We start from the raw sequence: 22,040 nt of genomic DNA on the forward strand, positions 1-22,040 counted from the left end.
GGCCATTGACTAAAAAATACCGCAATTATACGGTGTCGCTCAAATTTGATCAGAATTGGTATATACCAAAGATCAAGAATAAGTGTTGTTTCTATCTGTTCAGTGCAGGAAAATTATACGTTGATGTTATGACAATTTCTGCACAGTACAACCAGAAAAACAACAAGAAATATTTGAACCAGAAAAACAAGAATGACAAAAGTAAATAAGGTCTGAAACTTTAGGTACTGAATGTCAACTTTGGCAACATGCATAGCAGAGAAGCTTTCAACCATGGATGTACAAAAATAGACATCCATGGTTTCAGCAGATCTGTTAATATGTCACAGTTCATAAAACATAGGGCCAAAGTCCCTGAAGCTACTATAGACATGGATACAAAATTAAGTATTTCTCACTAAGATCAACCTAGGGACATTTAAACCAAATATTGAAGCTGTCTGACCAGCGGTTTTGAAAAAACAAGCGACTCAACAGTTGACAGAGCTCTGCTGTGTTATGTAGAGAATAACCTTTTGTGACACATGTATTGATGAAGAAGGTAAATCAAGATTTACGTCATAAAAAAAACAGCATATAGGTTATAAAGAATCTTGAGCTGGTTATCTTTTGGTAATATCAGTATTTTCATCCTATTAACCAAGCACATTTTAACTTTCAAATTAACATTGTAAGTAAGTTCTGTTGAATAAGTTGAGACTGTACTACTCAGAGAAAGCACACTGAAGAGACAAATGTTTCAAACTTAAGAAGTTCAAGGTCATCAAAAGCATTATAAGGAATCATGTTACACTTTCATTGCATTGTTTACACAGATTGCATAATTGCTATAAATAGCACATGAGGAAGCTTACAGCCCAGCTTTACCATAAAAACCCTATCACTTTGACCACTCTTTTAATTGACCACTCTATTTTTTTCCTCAAAAAGTAATCTTATTTTCTCTTACCAAGTCAACCATAAATGGAAATTAGAACTTTCTCTATCTCTATTTATTTGACCACCCTATCATGACAAACTATTATGAACAATTTCTTTTAGATAACATAAATGGTGGTTCAGAATATATCAAAGTTGGGATTCAGGAAAGTTGCCTTTACATGTTTTAATCCTCAATTCACTATGAACTGTCAAAAAAAGTTGAACTTTCTGATGATTCCACACTAAAATTATTTTGGCTTTGATGATTTCCTAATTAATTCAATTATTTAAAATCATATTCATTATTTTTTTCTGGGTGAATTGATAGGGTTTATACAGTACAAGAATTACATACAATGTAAGTCAAACTTTGACCAAAAATGACAAAAAAATTCCTTAAAAATACACATTTGCATATTTCATCACAATTTGAACAAATCTAAGTTGGGTTATCCCTAGGGACATGCATACCAAATACAAAGCTGTCTGACCAGCGGTTATGAAGAAGAAGATTTTTTACCAAAAACACCTTTTTTGGCATTAATTTGCCTATTTTCAACAATATCAAAAAATTAAAAAAAAAGTTTCTCAAAATCATATTTTTCATCTACACAACAAATATCAAATCAGTAAGTACTGCGGTTCTCAAGATATTTGAGTGGACGGACGCCTCACAAACGGACATACATACATACATACATACATACATACATACATACATACATACATACATACAGACTGACGACGGACGCCGGACGGATACCCATCCCAATAGCTTCTATAGACTATAGTCTATAGTAGCTAAAAATGACAGGAAATGACCAATTAGCTGTTTCAGTTACTGCTACCACTCCCAAACATAATAGGTACCCTGCATACAAATAGGTTAAAGGTCAAAATCCTTTTATTCAGATGTGTGGGCTGATTAAGTTACTGCAACCACTCCTGCACATTTGCAGGATTTCCCTTTTTCTTACCTCATTAGCACATTTTTGACATTGACGTGTTCATTTGAACAAATTCACATCTCAACCCCTGCATCTACTTGTACACCAAATGCTGAGACGGTAGCTTTGGCGGTATGGGAGCCTTTGTGTATGACGGACATTCATCCGCACATACATACCCACATACATACATACAGACATACAGACGCCACCGACTCATCATATAAGCTCTTTTTGGTATTTATATATAAAACCAAATATGAGCTAAAAACATTTGCTTGTTACACTCACCACTTGTACTTAGTATTTGGAGTGTACACCTGTCTACAATACATGTTCAATGAAAAAAGTTTGGACACTGTAGGTCAACAGTGCATCTTAATCTATGAGACTAAATAAGCTTACCCCTCAAGTGTGTATAAGGCAAAAACAATATTAAATTTTGAATTACGTAGTGCAGGGAAGGATATACAATATGGTGAAAAGCAAACTAAATATGAAAAACTGAATATACAATGATATGGAAATGTTGTCTCACAGTCATAAGTATGTCTGGTGTGTGCCAAGAGAGACAAATATTACAAGTCATCGTTGATGACACAGTCCCTGCTTGCTAATGGGTACTTTGATTACAGGTCCTGTGATAAAAATACTTTGATACAGATGGCACTCAATGGCCAAGAATGAGTTCCATGGTGATGAAAAACATAAAACCAATGTAGGCCACTATCCTAAAGGTCATTAAATGAGTCAACTGGGAATTAGTTGACAGGATGTTGCAAAACATTTTTTCCTACTATCCTAACACTGATAGATTATCACTGAAACCATATTTCATAAAGTTTAATGCAGTATTTACAACACTATGAGATCAACATCTGTATCAAGTTTCATCAAATTTGACGTTGTATTTGTGGATATATCACTCTAATTAGGAAAGTTCATTACATATGCAATTACAAATTAATTAAAATGACACTGATAAATGTCTTTTTCACTGTTAAAGCAATGTGAGCTTAACATCTGTACAAAGTTTCATGAAATTTGATGCAGTATTTCTTGACATATCAGCCTAATTATGAAACTTTAATAATTGACATGATACTGCTACATGACGTAAAACAAATTGACGAGCATGTATGAAATAGGTCAATGTCCTTGTACCAACTTTGAATGATACTGGTGGAAATATGTCTGAGTTATGGCTCAGTACATGAGAAAATTGTAACAAAATCGCCGCCACGCAGCGATATTTGATCTTACTGTTTAAAACATCAACATGTATATGTATGACATCAATGTCCAGGTACAAACTTTGAATAAAATCTTGCCAGAGTTAATATGGCTCTCGACATGAAAAAAACCATAACAAAATTGCCACCATGTGGCCATATCGGACCATATAGAGAAACAAATCAAAGTACATATTTATATCGAAGTACATATGTATACTATAAGTCAATGTCCTTGTACCAACTTTGAATAAATTTGCTTGATAAATGTCTGAGTTATGGTTCAGGACATGGAAAATCGTAAAAAAATGGCCACAAGGCGGCCATATTGGATCGTATCACAAAACAAATCAATGTGCATATGTATGACATAGGTCAATGTCCTTGTACCAAGTTTGAATAAAATCAGTTGAGATATGCCTGAATTATGGCTCTGTACACAAAAAAAATCATAACAAAATGGCTGCACAGCAGCCATATTGGATCATATCACAAAACAAAATTGACGTGCATATGTATGATATTGGTCAATGTCCTTGTACCAACTTTGAATAAAATCGGTTGAAACATGCCTGAGTTATGGCGCTGTACATGAAAAAAATCATAATAAAATGGCCGCCTGGTGGCCATATTGGATCGTATCACAAAACAAATCGACATGCATATATATGACATAGGTCAATGTCCTTGTACCAACTTTGAATAAAATTGGTTGAGATATGCCTGAGTTTTGGCTCTGTACATGAAAAAATCGAAACAAAATGGCCGCCTGGTGGCCATATTGGATCGTATCACCAAAAATATCAATGTGTATGACATAGGTCAATGTCCTTGTACCAAGTTTGAATAAAATCGGTTGAAACATGCCTGAGTTATGGCTCTGTACATGAAAAAATCGTAATAAAATGGCCGCCTGGCGGCAATATTGGATCATATCACAAAACAAATTGACGTGCATATCTATGACATTGGTCAATGTCCTTGTACCAACTTTGAATAAAATCGGTTGAAACATGTCTGAGTTATGGCTCCGTACATGAAAAAATTGTAATAAAATGGCCGTCTGGCGGCCATATTGGATCGTATCGCAAAATAAATCAATGTGCATCTGTAGGTCATAGTGCTATGCCCTTGTGCAAGTTTGAACAAAATTGGTTCAGCAGTGTCTGAGAAACTGTTGATGACGGACGGACGGACGCACACACGGACGGGACCCAATCTATAAGTCTTTAGCGATCTAAGTCAACAATGATGTCAAAATCAACGCACAACTGACGAAATTACCCAAAGTAAGGAACAGAAAACTAAAAGTTATCGCTGTGTCAAAAGGACAGTACATCAACAAACATGACGCTAACTAGTTGTGTGCGTATGCGCATACTGAGCGTGCCCTCGCTCTCACCCAGCTCTGTAGTACAGGTCGCCAGTGGATTGCCTTGGTAGAACTTACAAGTTTGCTGATAAAAGAAATGGCTTCGCCGGTACCGGGTGAGTACCGAGTACGGAGGCCATCATTCTTCAGTCGATCGAAGGAGAGTTTCATGACAAAAATTACACGACAGCAACAAAAGTACCATCACTGTCAACTTCGTGTTCACAAGACATCATCAAATACACGCTAAAACTGTAAAACGTCAAAATTCACACCAGACTGAGAAAGAAGATGGCGTCGGTTTGATTTTTCAAAGTCCTTGCAAAACAAGGCTAACTTGTTATGTACGCATGAGCGTATTAAGGGTAGACCTATTCGATTTCAGGGGGGGCGGGGGGTAAGGAGGAAGTGGGTATGGGAGCAATTTTTTTTCCAGTCAGAGAGACAGTAATTTTTTATTTCTACTTTCAGGCCTGCATCATTTTTTTTTTTCAAATGGAGTAGCAATGCAATTTTTTAAATTTAACCCAGGTTTCACATATCACAGGATGGCTCTATATATGTATTCATTTTACATTGCAAAAAATTAAAACAAAATGGAAATTCTAGCTTTAAATTATAGAACACTTTTCTGGCAAAATCAACTCTGATCATACTATACCTGCTTTTCTTTAAACCAGATATGAACTGAAAATGCTCACGTGTTTCAACATGGGGCCCGGGGGCACCGACGTCCTTTGTACCTCCTTACTGTTTATTAATTGCCATAACTGTGAAATTTGGTAAAAGTCAAATTGTTTTGACATAAATGAAAGTTATTTGAACTGGTTGGTTACCGCTCCAGCATAAGTTCAAGTGTGGATTCTAAGTATCAACAACCTTGATATGAACCATTGACTAAAAAACATTTGCTTGTTATACTCACCACACTTGTACTTAGTATTTGGAGTGTACACCTATCTACAATACAATGATAAAAGTTTGGACTCTGTAGGTCAACAATGCATCTTTAATGTATGAGACTAAATAAGCTTACCCCTCAAGTATGTATAGGCCAAAGACAATATTTAATTTTGAATTATGTAGTGCAGGGAAGGACATACAATATGGTGAAAAGCAAACTAAATATAAAAATTGAATATACAATTATATGGAAATGTTGTTTTACAGTCATGAGTATCTGGTGTGTGCCGAGAGACAAATATTAAAATTGGACAGTATCATCCTGACCACAGTTTGTCTGACTGGTTGTTTCCTTCTGATTTTCTGACACGGTGATAGGTACAAAATATTATGCTATTCACAATAGTTATACAACATAGCTTGCATTTTGTTCACAGTAGAACTGAGTTTTACATGTAAGATAACTTTCTCATAAACTGTAAATTCTGGCTTCTGGCAGCTCAAACGTCACAATACTACATTTTTTGATATGATATGGAGTGATTTGCACACATGCAGTGACAGTCGATATATTCATAGTATGAGAGTCTACTGTACATTAAAGCATAGTGATGTTGACAACTACATGCATGCCAGTGCACGATTTCAAAGTAGCCAGGAGGAAATTCTAATGGTCTTTTAGTGGAAATATAGGTATTAAACGATAGTGAAACAAAAACATTAGTTATCGTGACCTTGCTAAAGTGCAATCTCGGATCATGTATGATCTGATGACCACGCCAAATTACTATGTCTGATTATGCCGTGATTCTGAAGTGCGCGTACTTCCTTAGTAAATCGGTCAACATAAAACTTTAAAAGCACACCCTTTAAATGATGTCAAAATCAATGCACAACTGTCGAAATTACCCAAATAAGCAACAGAAAACTAAAAGCTATCGCTGTGTCGAAAGGACAGTATATCAACATAAAAAGACGCTAGTTTGTTATGACATGGAGGCCGGAGGTAGAAGGACAGAGCATTCCCTCGCTCTCACCCAGCTATTACTACGGGCCGCCGGTGGGATTGCCTCGCTATTAAAAGCAATGGATTCGCCGGTACTGGGGTGTACCGAGTACGGAGGCCATCATTCTTCAGTCTATCGAAGGAGCGTTTCGTGCCAAAAAATACATGACAGCAATCAATATACGCTATAACCTTTAAAACGTCAAAATTCGCAACTGACCGAGAAACATGATGGCGTCGGTTTGATTTTTCAAAGTCCTTGAAAAACAACGCTAACTTGTTATGTGCGCATGCGCATATAGGGGAAGACCCATTTGATTTCGGGGGGTATGCAGGAAGTGGGTATGGGAACTTTTTTTTGTTAGAGAGACAGCATTTTTTTATTTCTACAGTCAGACCTGCATCAAATTTTTTTTCAAATGGAGATAGCAGTGCAATTTTTCAAATTTAAGCCAGTGTTTCACATATTACAGGATGTTTTTATTTATTCATTTTACATTCCAACAAATGACAAACAAAATGGAAAGTCTATTATATATACAACTTTAAATTATAGAACACCTTTAGTAGTTTTTCTGCTACAGGATCAATTTTTGGGGTTTTCCTCGGCTCATAGTGTACACCACTCTTGCAGGGAGTCTTGATAGCAGTCATGTTTGCCTTGATAATGAAGCACCGTTTTGTCAAAACGCTGTCCTAGAAATGCCGCATTTGAGGAAAGAACGGGAAAAAATCCAAACAGTTCTGATGGTTGTAATTTCCTTTTCAATTTAAGTTGTCTCATGAACTCAGCGCTGTCGAATGGGAGGGTACCAACGACGAATGCCCCCGGCTCCGATTACAAGTTTTATGGTGACCGAAATGAAATATGGTGTCGATTTGTTGTCTTATGATTATTTCAAAAAGCTTCAGAAAAATACTTATTTCAGGAATCAAAACTGCTATTATTTAATCACTAAAAATAAAATCAGAATAAAGTGATCGTGTGAATTCTCAGAGCATTCGTTTCAATGTTCATCCCTCCTCATAAAATAGTGAGTTCTAATATTGTATCCTTTGAACGATCCCGCCCAAAATCAAGTGCATTTGCACTTCTACACTATCCACGCAGTCGCGATACTAGTTCATTGCAAACATGTGGTAGTCAGAGTCAGACTGCTAATCACACTATGTCTGCTGGCTTTATGAAGATAGCAGTCACTGATGAGCAGGAGGAAGCCTCGGGAAATTTCTTTGCCAGGAATGAATTTGAGCTAGCTGTGGTGGGGATCTAGTGCGGACATTTGAGTGCACCTTCTGGGAGTATACAGTACGGTGACCTCAGCTGCCGCCGGCGACGTTTGTCAACTCGACGTCGGATCTGCCTCAAGTGACCCTGCAGGGATGACCGAACATGCCGACGGCGATAGCAGTCATAAAAAAAAATCCAGGTTTTGTCAGCACATTGGGTTCTGGAGGCTACTTGTTTTTTTGAATTTTGACTTTGTTCGCTTTGTGTTACATAGGCATGCACGGCTTAGGTCGAGAAAGAAAATGTATAACACTTTTGGAAACAGCTAAGCGATTGTTACGCATTGCATTGGCCGACTGGTTTTGTGTGAGGCCTAGCAGCTAGGCGATGTTGCCGTGAGTGTGTGGGGGTTCGAATCCCGTTTGGGTTATAGTAAAATTTATATTTCTTTAACCTGAGTGGACTGTCCTGCTGGTGGATATTTACTTGTCCCTGAGGCTGTCTGATAGCTCAGTATAAAGCTTCGTGCTTTTCCGATTACTATATATGTGTGTGTACTGTGTACTGTGTCTGTGTGTCGTCTGCTCCACGCACACCGTGTTGTTCGGTCGCACACAGAATTGCAACATCTAAGTCGGTTACTGTGACCAACTCTTTTGGGTTGGAAGCAGTGGCCGACTGGTTTTGTGTGAGGCCTAGCAGCTAGGCGATGTTGCCGTGAGTGTGTGGGGGTTCGAATCCCGTTTGGGTTATAGTAAAATTTATATTTCTTTAACCTGAGTGGACTGTCCTGCTGGTGGATATTTACTTGTCCCCGAGGCTGTCTGATAGCTCAGTATAAAGCTTCGTGCTTTTCCGATTACTATATATGTGTGTACTGTGTACTGTGTCTGTGTGTCGTCTGCTCCTCGCACACCGTGTTGTTCGGTCGCGCACAGAATTGCAACATCTCAGTCGGTTACTGTGACCAACTCTTTTGGGTTGGAAGCAGTGGCCGACTGGTTTTGTGTGAGGCCTAGCAGCTAGGCGATGTTGCCGTGAGTGTGTGGGGGTTCGAATCCCGTTTGGGTTATAGTAAAATTTATATTTCAACAATCGTTGAAAGGAGGGTAAAAAAAAAACTCGTTCGTGGTCTCTACCCAAACATACCGGACGTACTTTATGTCGGGCATAACAGTAGGCCTTCCTGTCTATAAAATCTACGCCTGGTACGTAACTGCAAACGGTCCTTTTCAGGACCAACAGATTTTCCAAAAAGAGAACTACCGAATCAAATGTGTTTGCATGTATTTATTATACACATTGTGTGTGCGTTTGTATCTTTCGGTATGCTAAAAGTATTTGGTTTTTTTTTCTGCCCTGAATGATGCTACGTACGTAAACAACGTATCGCTAAGGACTCGTTTTCAATTTGCATATCACGTCAATCATGCAGATTCAAACTGAATATCGAACGTTATACTGGCGATGATACTAGCACATATTTTATCCTTTTTCTGGTTCCAGACGTAATTTCAGATTTAATTCGTCAGAAACCAAGTATGTTGTGCTCAAAATACTTATACACATATCCCTCAATTTCCAAGAAAAAAATTTTAACGGTTTTTATCGACGACGTCCAGAGCTTACCAAGCACGTTTGAATATCCCACCATTATGACCACTCTCGTAGGTTCTCGCGCTTTTATACAGGAGTTGGGGCTTTAAATTTTGGCGGGAAAAATTACAGCACTCAATGGGTTAAATCATGTGGACCAATGACAACAAGTGTTTCAAATTTTCTTACAAAACAGAAATACCTGGTAAATGAAATGAATAAAACTGTACACATCAGCTCTATCTTTGTCAGTAATACGCTGCACTGGTAATAGCTTGTTAAGGTTGCATGATCTTGGGATACTGGGCAATTGTGCTTTGATCTTGGCCATATAACTGAGGACTCCTGTAACAGTCCTTTTTTGGCAGTGTAGTCTCTGCATCAGTTGCTGGATGTATTTTGTCTTCCAGTTCGATAGTTTGGTGTTTGCTATTGCTCCTTGAAGAGCAAGGCTAGAGTTCTAATGTTGTGTTCCAACTGTTGAATGTTTGGTTGCTCGGATGGATAGTTTTTTCCCCCTCAAAATTGTGTTCCATCTTCGCTATAATGAGGATGTCTCTCAGGTGTCTCAAATCAGATGAAGTATGTGCAGTACTCATGCAGAGGAATAGCCTATTGTGTGTAACCTGACTTTGGTATGTTAAGCAATTCAAGGGGCTTGGCAGCACAAGGAATTATCACTGCCAATAATGCTTCCTTTTGATTGTATGTTAAAATCTTCATAGTTAACACATTGATGATGCTTTTCTAGAGATAATGTGTAAAACTCATGGCATTGCTATTTTGAAGAGTAAAGCCAAGTACACATCAATAAATCAATCAATCTTTATAATCTAAATTTGGGCAATTTGCATTGTAATAGTGACAATCATATCTAACCATCTTCAATGGTAGTTTTCTCTAAAACCTTATCAACACCAATTCACTTATGATGATGTATACATACTATCTGATCAATTTAGCTGCAATTCTACACCACCACACTGTGACCATGTACCATTTGATTAACACAGCTAAGGTTCAACATAGACATTTCAGTGACACATGTTAACTTGCGGTAAGTTGACAAGATAACATTCTAGCATAAAAATGGCCAATCAATAAATTCATTTTATATACATTTATATTATATACTTTTTCTCAATTTTGTGTTGATTTTTCTCTGATTGTTACTTCATTAGTTTTTTACGTTATATGAAGTGCCGATAGAGCTTTTGCAACCTCGCCAAATCTCAACTTGGGTAGTTGAGCCTCGAAAATTAAAGACTTATACTTTTGCCTAAACTTTCCTCAGCAAATTTTCAACAATTCTCTTTCAAAATAAAGCATAAAATTCACGGTCACAGTTCAAATTTTGGTAAATGAGGCACAAATTACACAATATTTACAGATATTTGAAATTCAAAATGGCTAACATCCCTGTGTTATCCCTGATTTAACAAAACTGCGCAAGTGAAACTTAATTTACTCCATAAGCTTCAAATGAAACCCCTGTGAGTTGTAGACCAAAATATTGCAAACGTTCGAGAGTCCAAATATCTGTCCCCAAGGTTCATTCTACCATAAAGGGACAAAGTCACTAATTTCTTTTTGTGATATCAAGAAAAAAAGGAATACTCGTGTAAAGTCACTCAATTTAAATGATGGTGTACGTCACTGCATAAGTGTGAAAAATAACCCCTATTCCACCTTGCTTTACTATGACATATAAACTTGCATGGTGAGAGGTGTACAATTTAATTTTTGATCTTGATTATTTGCCTACACACAGTAAAATGTCTCACTGAATGTTTAATCAGCAGAGTTGAGGTTGTGCACAGCTGACCAGTAAGTATTTCAGCATATTTCAAGAAGTCAAACAACAAAAACTACTTGTCATATCAAAACAAAATTCATGGACAAAAGAAAAGCTAAAAACTGAGCGATTTTGTTCTGTATTTGCAAGTAAACTCATGTGACAATATATTGCAGTCTGTCTAAGTGAACATTGTTCATTGCTAAAACTTTGTGACTCTGGACAACACATACCTGGATGTTTGATCTCACCAACAGCAGTGAAAGCAGAGTTAGAGGTTTTACCAGGTGTACCCAAAGTCTTGTTCATTTTATTTTTCTTCTTCGACTTGCTAGCGCCATCACCATTCCCTGTGCTGCTGACAACACTACTGTAGCTGTTGTTGCGGCCGCTACCATTCAAGCCTGGAGATACAGATGCCATGGTTGTAGTAGCTGTGACTGCAGTAGGGTGGACTTGTGAGGGTTTGTACAAAATGTTTGCAGCATGTAACAGTGGGTTAGCTTCCAGTGTCTGCATTGATAGCTGTTGCAAGCCATCTAGGACATTGAAAAACCAAACATGCATTCAATTTGCCATTTCTACTGTGTTAGTTGGATAGTAAAGTCAGAATTCACTACAGCAATTCTCTGGTACTAATCAGACATTGGTAACTTCAGCAGTTGATCATTATGGAATGAACACACTTTACACATGAGGGATGGTGCACAAGTAAATAAACACACAAAAAATCATGCAAATTAAACAACAATAGAAGATGCAACACAAATGCTCAGGGTCTACCAGATTAAGGATGATATATACCTTTAAAACACTTTCAAATTTTTATTTTTTTTCTCACTTGAAGAAGTCCCAAACCCCAATAAAAGTATATGTTTTCTGAAAGCCCTGATATAGAGAAATCTGACCGAGCACAGTACAGGATCATTATTTACATAAGAGTCACACGACAAGCATTTTACTGAACCTTCCAAAAAACAGTTTTCCCCTCTTTAGCGAGCACGCTGCAAGATTTCTGGTTGAACTTTGTTCATTGACAAGCCTTAACAATATCCTTCAAATCCGTGTCTGTGATTTTTTCTCGGCGTCTCCATTCAAATTATATGGCATGACAATTACAATTCCTTAAAAAGCACCTTAGTCTAACACCTTCAAGAGCGCATAATAAAAAAATACCGTCAAGGACAGTGTGCTCACATTTGGTTTGAATTGGTCCATTCGAGAAATATTTAAACCAGGAAAAACAAGAATGACAAAAGCAAATAAGGTCTCCAACTTAGGTACTGGAGGTCATCTTTAGGAACATGCATATCAACTTCTAAAGCAATGGGACAAGCAGATCCTAAATACATAAACAAATATCAACAACAAAAAATAGACAGAGAAGGTTTGAGAAAAAGAAAAGGTGGGAGTGGGTAAAAAAATGTACAAGGGATCTGGTAAAAAAGTAATGCTACCTCATCAATCTTCTAGACCCTACCCCCTCCTGAATATCAAATGTTCCATCCCTTGGTATTACATAACGCCAGATGACAGGAAATGTATTTACAACCTTGGGAAGTTTTTAATTAATGCATGAGTGTTATCATTCTAATGTAAACAGCACTTATATAAGTTAGTTACAGATAGTACAAGTCATTGACAATGACATAGTCCCCACTTGAAATAGGGGAGTATTAGTCTTGATTAGGCAGGTAAATGTGCGCAAGTGAGTTAAGGCAGGGGTCCAGATCGAATTTTGAGCTAAATTTCATTTCTCAAAAACTACTGGTCATACTTTGATGAAATTTGGTACACATACGTAGTTTTGATAACTCTTTCAGTTTATGTCATTTAAATTTGCATAAAAGGTGTAACGTGATTCTTATACTGACATTTACCCGCCAAAATCGATAGTATTATCTATCGGCATATTTCATCTTGTAAACAACTTTTAAACTTCATTTTTTCTGCAAATGATAACAGAGTAGGTTCAGTACAATCGATAAACATACTTCACTAAGAAAATTTCGGAGTTAATCGCCTGATATTTCTGCCAAATACGTACGATTTGTACGAAAAGTCAATTCTTGTTTGAATTTCTGTAATTTTTTGAAGGAAACGTTACCAAATCGTTCATGTAAAAGGTATGGTTGTATAGATATTTTAAGCCTTAGTTTGAGGATAGCAAAATTTCTGAAAAATAGGGTGATCTACAAGTTAAAATTTTCGAAAGAAATCTGGTCGTTATGTACGCGATTCGACCATCTCGCAAGCCATCCAAAGGTCATGACCCCGTCGCCTACTCGCAGTATTACCGAAACGATTTGTAATTGTAAAGTGGCTTCACACATCATTCCGCTTGTCTCGTATGTGCTTTACTGTGTTTTGTGTCTGTATTTGGTAAAGTTGTTAGTGTCAAAATTAACAAATGGGTTGATATTTAAAAGAAGCCATGGCGAGACGTGGAAGTGTGTCTCAGACCACCTTGACCTTTTGACCCCACGTTTCGTAACCGGTTCCTTCCTCAGTCGCTTACATAAACATGGAGGTACCGACTGTCTCTCCATTATATATCTCTTTCTTAATTTTATATTGTATCTATGTTATTGACATCTCTAGAATACTTATGTCTGGATCGTTTTGTGGCCGACTCTGTTAGTTAACGTTTGTCGCCTTGTTTGTTATGCCGTGGACTTTGGCCTTTATCAGTGTATCGCTGATGTTTGGATTTCCTTTGTATGCGATGATCGGTTGTTTGGGGAATAAATTCGTAAATGTTTCGTCCTTTTCTGTATGTTCAAAGTTTCCACACAGTGCTTATAGGCTGCATTTTGTTGTGAACACTATTGAGTGCTTTGTCAATTCATTTGCTCACTGGTGTTCTAGTTGCGAACTTCGTTTGTGATGTGATGTAGTTTTCCTGTTGTTATCTCACGTATGCACAGTGTTGTTTTATAAATATTTATGAGCCCTAATGCATATTCATGATAACGTTTGACGCCCATGCCTTAACCTACTTAGTTGCGTGGTCTTTAAACGGGGAACGCTCGGTAGGGCCCTACCGAGTGAAGTGGGCATGGTAAACGCCAAAATAAATGCACTATTCACGCAACATTGTATACGTTTCCGCAACATTGTGTATACACGCAACACTGTTAAAACACAATGTAACCAAGGACTCTTGTAAAGCACGTGTAAAATGTAAACAAAGATGATATGCATGGCCATTTTAGCCCTGCGTTTTATGCAATAGGTACAAAATAAAATTTTTGTCAACCCAAACTTTTATTTCTTGTAAATGTCCTGCAACCAAGCGCTCCAAATTTTAGATTTAAATTCAAAGTTTTTACGGACACGAACGGGAACAGATGAACGTCGTCTAGGGTTTGTAACGTCCACTACCAATCGCGATGATGTTGAACGTCGATCTACACTTTCGTTCCAATCGAGAACAGCCAGGTTTGTTCTCATTTCGTAGGCCTCTTTGCCAAATACAATGCGTTTGTCATGATATTGCAATAACGCGTTATTAAATGACTCAACGTAATGGGTGTCATGGCAACTACTGTAACTTTCCGCGTCTCTAAAGACAGGCAGTCTTCGTAGAAATGTTAGCAACATTTTTTCGGCACTAGGATTGCTAATTTTGACTTTAGTTGGTTCATAGTTTTTGTCTGTTTTGCATCGGGACTCGGGATGACATTCATCATGTTTACCTTGATAGTGATTTACTATGTTACAGATACGCTGTCTTAGAGTCTCCGCATTTCCATTACACGTTTTCATAGACCAGTATATATGTGTTTTTATGGAAGCTGCTTTATCTGATAATTCAGCATGCCAGCTTTTACCTTCCCTATACTTTGGTCCGGATGAAATCTTTTTTGCTTCCCGTGCGATCCCTTTAGTGACATGCCATGTGTCTTTACTGTTTGCCGTATGACGACGTTCCTCCCTGACATATTTTGTTACGCTAGCATTGTTATCATGCACATGTGTTTTGACTGCACAATCTTTACTATCAAGGTAATCATAAATTTTTTTCACCCCAATCAACTCGTGTTTTTGGCTGCATGGCTCCTCCTCTTTACTAATTGTTTCAACTCTTATAACTCGATGAGTATTGAATCCAAGACAGACAACATCCGAAAATTTGGCATTTTTCCGCCAGCAATGACGGGCATCAGTCAATATCTGAATTCCATCACCAAGTGCTTCATCCTGCTCAGACAAATACTGAGTTGCGGCCATTTCCTCTAACAGAGTTGTTTCCTGTGATTCTTTCGACAGAGCACTAACTATCGGAGAATATGATTTTTGCAACTCGCACAGTTGTTTTTCTGCAATCACTCCAATGGACGCTTCATTACAAAATTTCGAATAGTGATTTGGCAACAACCCTGAAGAGAAATACCCGTGTGCCATTCTTAAATTAACTAAAAACTTCCCCCCTTCTACGTATGGCGAAGATTTCCACCATTTTCTGTGATAATTGTTGGAACATTCTAATGTGGCGCACAAAACATGTCCGAATTTTCTCTTTTCTGTGATTTTCAAGGCTGAAGTTCCACATGAGACACTGTGTTCGATAGCAGCATCAACAAGTTTCTGTAATGAGTTTGCTGTGCAAACGAACATTTCATCCTCAGATCCCAACTTCAAGCAATCATCTTGAGTTGCGTAATTGAAGTCGAAAGGTTGACAAGACTGTGTCGTCCCATGAACACGATCAGTAGACCTAGCCATTTCAACGTCTCGATTTTCCGTATTTGCGGTCACATAGAAATCCAAGATTATCCAAAGTGCCTCGAAAGCCGAACATGAATTGCCAAGTAAACACTTTACTCTCTCTAATTTATTGAACAGAAGAAGTTTTTCACCTTCGGTCTGATAATAAAAAGTTATTTTACCACGCTTTTTACCATGATCCTGTAACTTTCGTTTCAAATTTCTCTCCCTCATAGCCTCAGCGCTATCGGACGGGTATGTCCGATGACGACTAGTCCGATTTAGTCCCCCGTTAGCGACACGTTCATTGATCTGTGGAGGAGTAATGTGACCTACACCATCGGCAAAATTAGCCTCGTTCATGGTTAATAAGCGTTTTTGTACGATACGACGACAATATGCGCCACTCACAGAACTGGGATCGTCCGAACTTTCGTCCGGAAACCCAACAAAAAAATGCTCACCAAGGATCAATATTTATAGAGTTGCTGTATTCTTCTGTTTTGGACTTGGTTATGACCAATGTCACAACTCAATGATATTGAGATTGTTTTCTGATTCGAAAAGTATTCAAAGCTTCCTCCTGCTCTACAGTACTCAAGAGTTATGAAAGAAGTGAATGTACGACTGGTCCTAAAAGTGCTCAGAGCGTTCTAGGTCACTAAAGTTTACGCGGTAACAAACGTAAAAGTCTGCTACATTTGTCTAAAAATAGCAATCTAGGGTGGTTTTGGTTTTATACTTCATCAAAATCTTGAATATTGTATTCATCAAAGACTTATAGAGTTATTTTCGTCCTTTTTATCCGATGAAGTGCAACGTGCTAATTAAACAAAAATGCATTTTTATGTTATAATTCACTATTTTTGCACATAAACTACTTCAGTGGTCACAACAGAGTCCGACATCGAAAGCGACAGGCTGTCGAAAAATACGGATGCTCATTTGGTAGCCAATTGTCCTTTGACAGACTCAGACGACTCGGAATCTCGTGACTTTGAGTCCACACAGCAAAGTCAAACTAGGAATACTTGCGCTAACATTCGCTTTACCGAAGCTGACGACGGATCGTGCTCTTGCTGCTTTTGCACACCGTGCGTGACAGACATAAGCAGTCGCCAAAGCTGGCTCGGTGAAGGCCAGAGACCTCGTGCTGGAAATAATTTGGTTTGGAAAAAAATGTACAAACTATTTTGGAAGCAACTTAGTAAAAGATGTGCCTGGCCTTTCCCACAGTATCTTGAAAAGAAGAATAGACTGTTGCAAAAAAGGAAGGACGATGATAATACTGTGTGGACACAGAGAGAAATTATGCCAGACTGTGTGTTGAAACTGGTTTGTGAACTATATCCGAATTTACCCGGTGTTCCATATATGGGACATAAGTGGAAGTAGTTTAGGGTTGGCTATAGAATTAGTGACTCAATTTCTACCGTACAGTCTCTTTCATCGAGTCAACAAATTAGTGATACTACTTGTGGATAATAATCTGTCCGTTTTGCGCTTTCAAAGTTAAACGTTTATAAAATTTGTATAAAAACCAACCACAAAAACACATTCAATAACACTACTCCGGGACACTACTATCCGATGTCTGTTCTATTTCTATATTCTATAAAAATATTTCCCAACATTTTCATTCATAAATAAAAGTCTGGTTTCAATGTCATAAAACCTCATATGCGCACGTGTTTCCATTCAAGGGAAATGTTGATTACTGAAATCAAGTTTATACAATGTGTCAATCCTATCCCAACGCAAGCCCATCAAATTTGCATGATCTGTCAATCAAGTAATTCAAAGTATGTGAGAGCCGTTATATCGGCAAAAATATTGAGTCCAATGAGAAGCTTTTTGCAGATTTACATTACTATACTTGCACCAACTAGGGTCTACTTTATCTATGCTATGCGCAAGACATTCACAAGCAGCTTGCATTAAGCTGAAAAAGTTTCGTCATTTAAATCCGACAGTTGATGTGTTATATCAGCACCGTACCGTTTTGTGCCATTGCAGTTTAAATCTTCCGCCATTATGAGAAGTCTCGGAAATCTCGCCCTTTTATAGGAGAGTTGGGGCTGGAGTGTATATGTTCAGATCTATGGGCACATAGGTCTATGTTGTTTTTCCCAATTTGAAACACATGAGGCATGTCTAAGTTATGGTTCTAAACCGGGAAAATAGATCAGACCTCTAGCTGTATTGGCCAGCCAAGAAATACATATGCACATAATAAATGAGGTACAAGATGTGACATCTTAAGGTCTAATATCCTATCAAAATTGGAGGGTATAGAACTTGTGGTTACTGAGTTATGCATATATATGTATAATCAAAGTAAAAAGTCATCGAGGTCACGTGACATTTTGAAAAAAAAGATATATTGCTAATTAATCCCTATATGCCAAAATCAGACATCTAGCTCAATTCGCTTGCCCAGAATTAGATATGTGCATAATCAATGAGGTAAAGCGTGTGTTGTCATAAGGTCGCCCATCCTACTTAATATAAAGGACATAGCACTTGTGGTTACTTATTTATTGACAAAAACGTATATTTTAGGTAAAAGGTCATAGAGGTCACATGACATTTGATCAAAAAATTTCTATTCTATAGTTATCCCTATATACAAAAAATCAGACATCCAGCTCTATTGGCTTGCTCATAATTAGATATGTGCATAATTAATGAGGTGTCCCATCATACCATACATGAAGGGTGTAGTAGCACTTGTGGTTACTGAGTCATGGACAGATATGTAAATTTGAGGTCAAAGGTCACTGAGGTCACATGACAATTGTAAAAAAAAAATTGTATTGCTAAGTTATTCCTATATACCGAAAATCAGACCTCTAGGTCTATTGGCTTGCTCAAAATTAGATATGCACATAATTAATGAGGTACAATATGTGGCGTCATAAGGTGTCCCATCATACCATATATGAAGGGTGTAGCACTTGTGGTTACTGAGTTATTGACAAATATGTATATTTGAGGTCAAAGGTCACCGAGGTCACGTGACATTTTGTCAAAATATCTGAGATATCATCGTGAATGGAGGGACATGACCAAATCTATAAGCCCCCTGGACTTCATCTGTGGGGCTAAAAACTGTGTCACCGCATCCTTTTTGCTATATGAATACGATGAGAAACTAAATTTTTATTTTACTTGGCCTTATACATGGGATTCTATGCAGAGCTGACTTATACATGGGAGTCTATGGACTGCCTTATACATGGGAGTCTATGGACTGCCTTATACATGGGAGTCTATGGACTGCCTTATACATGGGAGCAGTGTGTGAAATTAAGAGAAAATAGCTTCAGGTCATAAGGACCTGTACCAAGCCAAAACTTCAGGTCCTTACCGACAACTGCCGGTCCTTACTAAATGCAGTTGTTAACGATCTGTATTACTCAAAGTCAACCCCCTCTCCCTCGATACTATGCTTTTGAATGTTGCATGAAAATATATAATTCTTTTAAACGTATAGCAATAATAGAGATTGCAAGTAATCTTTAATTGTTCATGTCATTCTATCAATAATAGAGTCAGCAAGTATTCACTCAAAAGGACTATTGCTTAAATTGCAGATAGTGTAAGTGAATGATCATGAATCATCCATGTACATTCTTTACAATCTCAAAAAGATCACAGCCCTCATCTTGCTCACGGTCACTGAAGTCTGAATCACGTGATTGATAGTCAGAAACAGATCAGCGGCGGGCAAATCATTTTTTGAATCTCTAGCCCGGGCCCCCGGGTTATTTACAAGCCCAGCCTCAGCTCCACTAGCCCACCATTGACTTGCTAATCAAGTTTTGTGAAGTTCATAGTTTCACCACTTGCTCGCAAATTGCAAAATCACACAGTCCCTCCATATGTGATGGGACTGTGGCAAAGTGTACGGGAAAATTGTGTTCGACAAAGAGGTTTTCCTAAATTAACAAAACTCGTGAACCAAAAATATAGCATTAAGATACCACTCACTTCTTTTTAGCGTAAAGCATGACCATTCTTTGAGTATATGTGATATGAAAGTACTGTGATACTTGTGTGATCCCTGCTATTGCCATGTGAATATCTAGGTGACCTCAATGACCCGATGCATCAGAAGCATTCTGTTCCTGGATACCCATGTAATAATTGCGGAAAGAAATGAAATTACAGCGAAAAACAAAATTGCATCGCATGCACATGCTTGAAAGTGGTATCGATTGCGATGTACTTTAGTAGTTGACTTTTCGATCCTCAAAGTGTTTTATGAAAAGTATTGCAGACTATGATAATAAGACTATTTGTTGAAAAGAGGTGAGCGAATATCATGCAGATTTACAAACTCAACGTTTGATAAGATTACCTTATTGATGAAATGAAGCAATAATAATGTAGAACGGAAGTTCAAGTGACCGAACTGCTAGTACAGCCAAACTTCTTTGCAGTATTTTTAGCTACTATAGACTATAGTCTATAGAAGCTATTGGGATGGGTATCCGTCCGGCGTCAGTCTGTATGTATGTATGTATGTATGTATGTATGTCCGTTTGTGAGGCGTCCGTCCACTCAAATATCTTGAGAACCGCAGTACTTACTGATTTGATATTTGTTGTGTAGATGAAAAATATGATTTTGAGAAACTTTTTTTTTTAATTTTTTGATATTGTTGAAAATAGGCAAATTAACGCCAAAAAAGGTGTTTTTGGTAAAAAATCTTCTTCTTCATAACCGCTGGTCAGACAGCTTTGTTATTTGGTATACAGGTCCCTAGGGATAACTCAACTTAGATTTGTTCAAATTGTAATGAAATATGCAAATGTGTATTTTTAAGGAATTCTTTTGTCATTTTTGGTCAAAATTTGACTTACATTGTATGTAATTCTTGTACTGTATAAACCCTATCAATTCACCCAGAAAAAAATAATTAATATGATTTTAAATAATTGAATTAATTAGGAAATCATCAAAGCCAAAATAATTTTGGTGTGGAATTATCAGAAAGTTCAACTTTTTTTGACAGTTCATAGTGAAATGCTTACCATCTTGGAGGATTAAAACATGTAAAGGCAACTTTCCTGAATCCCAACTTTGATATATTCTGAACCACCATTTATGTTATCTAAAAGAAATTGTTCATAATAGTTTGTCATTATAGGGTGGTCAAATAAATAGAGATAGAGAAAGTTCTAATTTCCATTTATGGTTGACTTGGTAAGGATAAAATAAGATTACTTTTTGAGGAAACAAGCGACCTAGCGGCCGATATAGCTCCGCTGTGTTTATGTAGAGAATAACTATTTTTGACACATGTTGATGAAGTAGGTGGAAATCTTTGATAGCTCAATGCAGTGGCCAGAAAAAAGTGGCTAAAATAGCTGCAAAAATACACAATAGAAGATTTCATTGTACTTTGAATATATCACATTGGATCATCCCTAAGAACATGTCAACCAAAGCTATCTGATGAGTAGTTTTTTGGAGAATAAAATTTTCTGACCAAAAATGGCAACAATCGCCCCAAAAAAATAAAATTTGCAGATTTCATCATAATTTCAAAAGATCAATTTAGTTCATCTATAGAAACCTGTATACCAAATTTGAAAGCTGTTGAACAGTACTTTTTGAGAAACACATTTTTTAACCAAAAATGGAAAAAATTGACCCAAAAATCAAAATTGCAGATTTCATCATAATTTTCAATAAATATTATTTAGTTCATCTATAGAAACCTCTATACAAATTTCAAAGCTATCAGATGAGTAGTTTTGGAAATACACATTTTTTGACCAAAATTGGCAAAATTGCCCCAAAAATACAAAATTACAGATTTCATCAGAAATTCAATAAATATTACTAAGCTCATCTGTAGAAACCTGTATACCAATTTCAAAGCCATCAGACCAGTACTTTTTGAGAAAGACATTTTTTGACCAAAAATGGCAAAAATTGCCCCAAAATTACAAAATTGCAGATTTCATCATAATTTCAATAAATATCATTAAGGTGATCTGTAGGAACCTGTATACCAAATTGCAAAGCTATCAGATGAGTAGTTTTGGAAATACACATTTTTGACCAAAAGTGGCAAAAATTGCCCCAAAAATACAAAATTGCAGATTTCATCATAATTTCAATAAATATCATTTAGTTCATCTGTAGGAACCTGTATACCAAGTTTCAAAGCTATCAGATGAGTACTTTTGGAAATACACATTTTTTGACCAAAAATGGCAAAAATTGCCCCAAAAATACAAATTACAGATTTCATCAGAAATTTAATATATATTACTTAGTTCATCTATAGAAACCTGTATGCCAAATTTCAAA

At 37.1% G+C, this 22,040-nt stretch overlaps 1 protein-coding gene across 7 annotated transcripts in view; it reads right to left on the reverse strand.

The window, feature by feature from the left end:
• The window catches only part of LOC139130335 (transmembrane protein 131-like), a 273,369-nt gene that overhangs the window by 23,785 nt on the left and 227,544 nt on the right, over positions 1-22,040 (reverse strand). For 3 of the 7 annotated variants that reach the window (XR_011551826.1, XM_070696089.1, XM_070696086.1), the window contains one exon: positions 11,237-11,542. The exons of 1 other annotated variant lie outside the window; for it this stretch is intronic. Coding sequence is in view for 5 of the 6 variants with exons in the window: in XM_070696089.1 (XP_070552190.1) it covers positions 11,237-11,542 (306 nt within the window). In the remaining variant the exon portion in view is untranslated. The remainder of the gene's footprint in view (positions 1-11,236; positions 11,543-22,040) is intronic. 3 more of the 7 variants (XM_070696090.1, XM_070696088.1, XM_070696087.1) reach the window with 2 other exon arrangements.

Source organism: Ptychodera flava, chromosome 4 (genome assembly GCF_041260155.1).
Source record: "Ptychodera flava strain L36383 chromosome 4, AS_Pfla_20210202, whole genome shotgun sequence".
Classification (NCBI taxonomy): domain Eukaryota; kingdom Metazoa; phylum Hemichordata; class Enteropneusta; family Ptychoderidae; genus Ptychodera; species Ptychodera flava.